This window comes from Carya illinoinensis, chromosome 4, assembly GCF_018687715.1.
Source record: "Carya illinoinensis cultivar Pawnee chromosome 4, C.illinoinensisPawnee_v1, whole genome shotgun sequence".
Taxonomy (NCBI): domain Eukaryota; kingdom Viridiplantae; phylum Streptophyta; class Magnoliopsida; order Fagales; family Juglandaceae; genus Carya; species Carya illinoinensis.
Window position 1 is genome coordinate 1,476,918 of NC_056755.1, and position 8,064 is coordinate 1,484,981.

Here is an 8,064-nt window from a genome sequence, read left to right on the forward strand (position 1 = left end):
GGCCCACCATCTTCTTCCGTATCGAAGCATTGGAAGATTTTGGTGAAGCCGAAGCTGGCGAAGCGACCGTGGAGTTGTTCTTGAAATCGGAAATGGAGATTGACAGTTTCATAAATAAACAGACATGCATAATTAATGGACAATTTTTTTTTTTCACAGAATACAGACGGACATTCATAATTGAATGAAAAATCAATTAAATTTAACTGCATTAATAACCATTTATATTAAAAACAAAAACTTCCGTTTACAATTTCTATTAAAACAACAATTTCCGTTTCATAGCCTCTTTATATATATAAAGATATAAAACATTCCATGCATCAGGAAAATTACATTTTCTTACGCCATAAATTTATGTTTGGATTTCCTGGAAAGGGGGTAAATCCTCTACCAGTAAGTACTACTGGTTAATTTCCTCATAGACATAGCCAAGTTTCAACAATAAGTACTTCGTGTAAGAGCCTTATTAATCCAGTGCGTACGTAACAACTTTCGAGTCTTGAGATCCATTTCCTCATGGAGTTTCGATCACTTTGCTCCTTAGTCATGCTTGTAATACATCAGCACAAGTAATGTATCTCAAACATAAAATTAAAGCTGAAATATTTTTTGAGTGTATGGAAATTAAACTGCAATGTCGAAAGGATCTAATGATCTCCTTTTTTGGTTGGTTGTTCCCCCGACCTCTTAATATCAGGCGGAAGGTTTCAAAGGCAATAGAGCCAGAATATATAAGCTGTTAAGAATTGTAGGGGAAGATCACTCGTGCTAACTCTGGTAAGCTATATATTGATATCAAAACAGGGAAAATATTGTAATTAGTTTCAGCAACTTTTGCCTCGATAGCTAGCTGCCTTACGGGCATTATTTACTGTCTCGAGACATGATTTCCCGCCATGTCTTGCTACTGCAACCATTAGTCATGTGTGCATATACGGTGGATATAGAAAATTTGGAACTCAGAAAAATTCTTCGTGCCCCACTTTGCGTACAAAGATATTTTTCAAGTCAGCTTGAAAACAAGCTGTCTTAACCCTCAAAACTTCTTTAATATGCGTTAAAACGAGAGTAGCTACAGCAGTTCACCGTAACAAAAGGTTCAAAACATCTTATTACACCCAGTCATGTTGCATGGTCCCAACAGCTCAAAGTTGAGTCAGGTTGTCAGTCATGTGTGACGTTGACTGACCTCTATATATTCCCCCTCAAAACTTCCCTCTTCACAGCTTCCTTATACAAGTCGACTAAAGCAAGCTGGTTCAATTCTCGTAGAGCTAGTTAGCTAATTTGTAAGGGAAAAATGGTTCCTTTTGGTTTCTTTCTGGTGCTGTTTATCTCAATCGTCTCATCTGTCCATGGGTACCACGGCGGTTGGACAAATGCTCGTGCCACTTTCTATGGTGGAGGTGATGCTTCTGGGACGATGGGTATGTTACTAAATCGACTTCATGAATCTAGTACTTTTATAATACTTTTACATTTCATGATCATTTTAATTGGCTACCTCGTAGGTGGCGCATGTGGGTATGGAAACCTATACAGCCAGGGTTATGGGATTAACACAGCAGCACTGAGCACTGCATTGTTCAACAATGGCCTAAGCTGCGGGGCATGCTTTGAGATTAGATGTGCAAATGATCCAAAATGGTGCCTCCCAGGCTCCATTGTGGTCACCGCCACTAATTTCTGCCCACCAGGAGGATGGTGTGACCCTCCCCAGCAACACTTTGATCTCTCTCAGCCAATCTTCCAGCACATTGCACAATACAGAGCTGGGGTTGTTCCCGTGATTTACAGAAGGTAAAGTAGTGAGCATTTTACGTACTCACAAGTGTTTTCTCTCTCTCGGTTAATCCTTATACGTACCCATGGGTTTTGCAGGGTTAGTTGCAGGAGAAGAGGAGGGATTAGGTTCACCATTAATGGCCATTCCTACTTCAATTTAGTTCTAGTGACCAATGTTGGTGGTGCTGGGGACGTGCATGCAGTGGCCATCAGGGGCTCAAGAACTGGGTGGCAGGCAATGTCAAGGAATTGGGGCCAAAATTGGCAGAGCAATTCATATCTCAACGGACAAAGCCTCTCTTTTGTTGTCACAACCAGCAATGGGCACAGTGTGGTTTCATACAATGTTGCCCCACCCAGCTGGTCCTTCGGTCAGACATATACTGGAAGGCAGTTTCGCAGCTTCCGCTACTAATTAATTAAACATATATACCTCTCTCTCTATTAAGTATTCTTACACCATGCATGTCTACTAAAGTACGGAAAGGCTATGCTTCAAAAACTTGATCAGCCGATTAGATCCTAAAAAGAAATTGGGTGAGTCTATATATATATATATATATATATATATATCTGTAGGGCCATTAATATTGGTTCAAAATGCAGAGTGTTTGCGTAAAAAACCAAGGGCCCTTTTCTATTGACCAATATGATTGTGAGTTTTTGCATTTCATGTCTCGCTTTGTTCTGAAGCATGAAGACCTTATATAGTTAATTCAATTCGCTGCTGGAGAGGGAGATCAGAGTCGGAGAGAGACCGCTGTTTGGTGCTGCAATTATACTACCTAATTACTCTAGTACATATGAAAAGTACATTTTAGCTTTGATCTGTTAGTGCATGGCAGCTTGGCACTAGTACCAGTACTCCATCGAAGTACTTCTTCAATAATAGGCTGCATATGCCTGTGGCCTCTTGACTATGCCACGTTAATCCTCCTACCTAAAAGTTCACAGATCGATAGAAGAGCCTCATCAAGTATCACTCTCCTCAACTAACTGCGGCCTTTCTCGCAATGAGGCGCGCGGTTAATTACAATGATCTATGAAAGACAAGCTAGAAAGTATGTAGGTATGCATACTTAATATTTTTTGTCTAGCTGTCACCATTCATGGGAGGTACATGAATATGCTTTTACCGAAGCAAAATGCATGCAGATCTGAATTGGGATGTAATTAATTTTAATGCATATATAGATTAATGATGGAAAAAAAAAAAAAAAAAAAAACCGAAATATGGGAATTAGGAAACCGATACTTTTTCAAAATCCTGGGAGTTAGGAGGATCAGCTATATAGTTTGTAGCATTATGGATGATGTATTTACAGTCCTGAGATATAACTATAAGTCCTCAGTACTGTTGCATGTATTTCGATCTGAGTGAAGCACCGACACAAGCTGCATTGTCCCACGAGGTCCACGAGGCAGTGAAATGGACCACAAATGCTCTGGTCCCAACTGTTTTCTGTACGTTTTCATGCATGTTATGCTAGTTTTATTGGTGTCAAACAAAAACGTCCACACGACAAGATCGTTCGTATAATTTTTTTTTTTTTTTTACTTTTATTTGTCTGTTTTCCCTGTAATTTCGGAGTCAGCTTGAACACTTGGGTCACGCAGTCGAATGTAGCGTCAATTAGTGGGAAGTGATAAGGTGCAGACAGATGTAGGGTTCCATGCACCACCTTTATCATGGAAAAAAGAGAGATCGTCTGGCTTCAACTCATGACCAGCAAAGGACGCTTTAATACCTAAAAGCTCAGGATATATATATGCTACAGTCAATGAATTCAGACAACCAATACAGAGTTGCCGACACCAATGTTTTAATTTTCTTATAATATATTTCCTTTAAATATATTTCATCATCAACTCGTCATCATATACGTGGATGAATGGTTCCATCTTACGTCTGATCAAACCTTGCATTATTCGCTCAAAGAAATAACAATTAATGTCATTAATTTGTACGTACCCAAAGATTAATGTTTCCGCAATGCCCACAATGCCCACCATTGTGATCAAGATTTCCCATATTCCCAAAACAGCTTCGGAATTATAAACATCGCGTGTGCAATCATTACCCAACGTGCAAAGCTCCGGCCATTGAAAGGGATGCAAAACGTCAAAAATTATATATACTGATAATTTTCAGTTGCTAATTAATTTGGATCCTCCATCTCTGTATAATATAAGAAATATATGAATTGTGGGACCTGCATGGGTTTTGGTAACTTCAACAAGGGTTTAGTATACCTTAATATTATTATTAATAATGTCAAATATTGGGGGGTGGGAGGGACCCATTTTCTTCAAATTGCATTAGCATGTTCTCTAACATCAAGGCATCTGGGGAAGCTGTATACAGATACTAAAACCGTGGGAAGCAGTTGGCATCGGATGCGGGCAGTGGTTGCACTGTCACAATCGATCGCCATTGTCTTTAATACACAATCAAACGCGGTTTCGTAGGGGCAGTACTACAGCTCTCACTTGTTTCTACAGGTAAACTACAAAGATAAATGAGCTGCATAAAGATAAATACAAATAAACAAATCCTCTGCAGATACGCGCTCTTTATAAAAAGTGGACTCATCTTGAAAAAAAAAAAAATATATATATATATATATATATAAAAGAAAAACTATTTAATTCATATTTTTACAAAAAACTGAATATCGAATTCATTTATTTTGAACTTATACCTAACGTAACTTGAGTACAAATTACTTGAAAGAATTCAACTCGGTTCCAATTATTTTTAAAGAAAGTACACACTAATTACAGTTGTGATAAAACTGAACCATAAGATCTAGAGCATAATCGTATTTAACAATAAAATAAAACAAAATAGAAGTAATTAGGTAAATGACTGGAATTTTATTTTATTTTTTTCAAATGATGAGAAATCAGAGAAGGCTAAATCATGAGGATATTGTAATACATACATATAAGGCGCCCAAATAATGGTTTGTGGTTCCTCATTTGATACGTCTCTAAAATTTGAATTGACAGCATATCTGATTGGCCCATGCTTCTGAATTTGTAATCAGGGATATGGGCTGGCCTTGGGTAGGGTGGCCACTGCTGCATATGCAATAGGCTGATCGTGGTAGCCATGCTTCTTTTTGGGCTTAGGGTAAGGGCAGAAGCCCAAATTTTATAATCATAGATGGCAAACGATTATTATTATTATTATTATGTTATAAATGTATACGGGAACTTTGTGAATGATTATTTAGATTTCAGTTCTTAGAATTGTAGCTCATTTATATATCCATTCTTATAACTTTTAAATTCATGAATATATCTTATTATTGACTAAGTAAGGTTGGAGACTTGTTCAAAATCCAAATTGTCTTGCTTCTCAAGTTCTAAAATCAAAGTTTTTTTTTCCAAAGACTGATTTCCTTAGTTCAAAAAATGGAAAGCATGGCTCCTTCATCTGGAAGAGTATAGTAGCAACAAAGTCTTTGTTAACTGAGGGGCTTATATGAAAAATAGTGAATGGAGAAGAGGCCAAGATATGGATGGACAGGTGGGTTCCAATACCAACTTCTTTCAAGATTCAGTCATCAGTTAGCATGTTAGATGGAGAAGCAATGGTCAATGAGCTTATTGATCCAAATACAAGGTCTTGGAATCTAAATTTGTTGAGAGATCTCTTTCTCGAACTTGAGGTTAACACCATCTTAAGAATACCTATTAGTGCATGTAATAATCCAGATAGGTTGGCTTGGAGGTGCACTGCAGATGGGAAATTTTCAGTCACGAGTGCATATCATTTACAATGTGAGTTAGTGGAAAGGAAGAAGGGGCAATCATCTGAAGTTAATTCTCACTCTGCTATTTGGCCGAAGATTTGGAAGCCGGATGTCGTTAATGTAGTTAAAAATTTCATGTGGAGAGCTAGTTTGGAGTCATTGCCTATCAAGCTTAATATCTTTAGAAGGAAGATGGTGGACTCTCCAAACTGTCCTATTTGCTTAAGTGACTCAAAATCTGCTATTCATGCCCTATGGAGTTGTTGAGCAGTTCAGGATGTGTGGAGTTCAAGCTCTAGGAAGCTACAAAAGAGTCAGATGGAGGTGTCTTCTTTCCATACTTTGCTTGATCTATTATTTTCCTCTTTGACAGATGAAGAATTAGTTGAGGTTGCAGTAACCTCTCATCTAATTTGGAAGGGGAGGAATTGTTTCGTGTTTGATGGAAAGTTTAACTCACCTACAGAGCTGGCTATTCAGTCTAGACACATAGTGGAGGAATTTTCAGTTTCAAGACAAGAGCCTCAAAACAGATTAGTTGCTGTGTAGGATCAGATCAAGCTTGGGAATGTCCTCCTCTTCATACTTTTAAGCTCAATTGGGATGCTGCCATCGATAGTGTCAACTGTTTGGTAAGAATAGAACTGATAATAAGAGACCATGAGGGTCATATGGTTGCTACTCTCAGGCCTCAAGGTTGTCATTTCCAAATGCAAAGATGGGTGAATGTATGACATTACTCAAAGCTATTTTGCTGTGTAAGGAACTTGGCTTGCAACAGGTTATATTGGAGGGTGATGCACTTTCAGTTGTAAATGATACTAAAAGCAACGTGGATAAGTGGGTATTGAAGGCTTGATTATCTGATATGTGAAAGATTTGTTGCAAGATGTGCAGAGTTGGTCTATCAGACATGTCCTTAGGAAGTTAAATAAAGTAGCTCATGTGTTAGCCAAAGATGATTTACTCCTTTTAGAGAAGTGTATTGAACTGGAGATAGTATTTATTCTTTGGTTGTTTGATCATGAATAAGATCAGATTCTCCTAAAAAAAAAAAAATCTTATTAATTCATGTTGTCTATTGAAAATCATTTATACAATACAATAAATTAGAAGTGAATGATATTCAATTCCTAAAAAATTAAGTTTATATTACAATCTTTCTACTCTCTTGCCGCCTCTTTTTAATTTCATAACATATTATTATTATTTAGAATTTTTTTTAAATACAAGTCTACGCCGTGAAACATTTAGCACAAAGCTGATATGTAAAAATCTATTATTCAATTAGTGAATTACACATAAAGGAAAGTATCGCTACCCCTTTTTAGAGAGAGAGACTCTACATTCTCTCTAGAAAGAGCTCTCAAACCCTAGTGTGGCTGAACTAGGCGGGAGGAGCTTCAGCTCCCTTCCCTTCCCCCTTTCCCTTCCCCTCTCTTTCTCCTCATCCCATTCCCTTTCTTTCATTGGTTTTCCAGTGGTTTTCATATGGTTGGTTCCAACAATTTTGGTAGAGGTGTTTTGATTTGTTGGCTTCCAGAGTTCAACGGCATCCACATGCACCACAGTGAACCTGTTAGACCCTCTAGAAAAGTGACCCTGGGCCAAGCCTCGACATGCTCACTAACATGCCTAGTCGGTCCCCCTGACGAGCCACCAGCATGCCATGGCAAGCCCATGCAGCAGCCAGCCAACAGCACGGCCAGCATGCCTCAGCATACCCACGAGTCTGTTGGCCTACCCTTGGTGCCGCACAGCATGCATCAGCATGCTGGCAAGGTTAGTGGGCTGGTCATCCAGCCCAGCCCAGCCAGCATGCTCAGGCAGACCAACCAAGCTTGCCCAGCGCGCGCGCAGGCCATGCCAGGCCTGGCTCATGGTCAGACCACCTGGTCAGCCAGCCTGCCCAACAGCTTGACCAGCACGCAGGCCTTGCGTGCTGTCCATCAGCCATGCAGCCTGACCAGGCCAGCCAGCCAGCCACCACGGCACCAGCCATGCGGCCTGACCATGACTAGCCAGCCAACGAGCCATGGGCCATTTCCAGCACGAGCCAACATCAGTGGGACCCACGGCCAAAATTTTATTATTATTTTATTATGTTATTTATTTAATCTAGTATTTATATAATTTCTTATTTCCTTGTTTTAGTACTACTAGGAATTATTTCCTTATGCTAGTGTTATTAGGAATTATTTCCTTATTCAAGTACCATTAGGAGTCTCCCATTGTAAACCTATATAAAGGCCACCCTAACCCCATTTTTCATTATCTTTTGATAAATTCCTTTGTGGACGGCTGATTTGTTTTTGAAATCTCCTTCGGTGCTTGGCACTTGGGCTATTTGGGTGCAACCCGTGTGAATCCCAAATAGAGATTCAACACCTTGACATTTGTAGACGGGTGTTGATTCAATTATCAATTTATGAGCAAGTTTGTTTCTTTTTTCCATTATTGAGTTACATTCTTGCCAATTATTTGTTATTTGCATTATTCCTTTTGCACTTAACAT

At 39.0% G+C, this 8,064-nt stretch overlaps 1 protein-coding gene across 1 annotated transcript; it reads left to right on the plus strand.

The window, feature by feature from the left end:
- Nucleotides 1-1,213: 1,213 nt before the first annotated feature.
- On the plus strand, nucleotides 1,214-2,585 carry LOC122306701 (expansin-A10-like). The gene is made up of 3 exons (XM_043119178.1): nucleotides 1,214-1,430; nucleotides 1,515-1,803; nucleotides 1,885-2,585. The coding sequence occupies exons 1-3, from the start codon at nucleotides 1,304-1,306 to the stop codon at nucleotides 2,201-2,203; spliced, it is 735 nt and encodes a 244-aa protein (XP_042975112.1). The 5' UTR covers nucleotides 1,214-1,303; the 3' UTR covers nucleotides 2,204-2,585.
- Nucleotides 2,586-8,064: the final 5,479 nt, after the last annotated feature.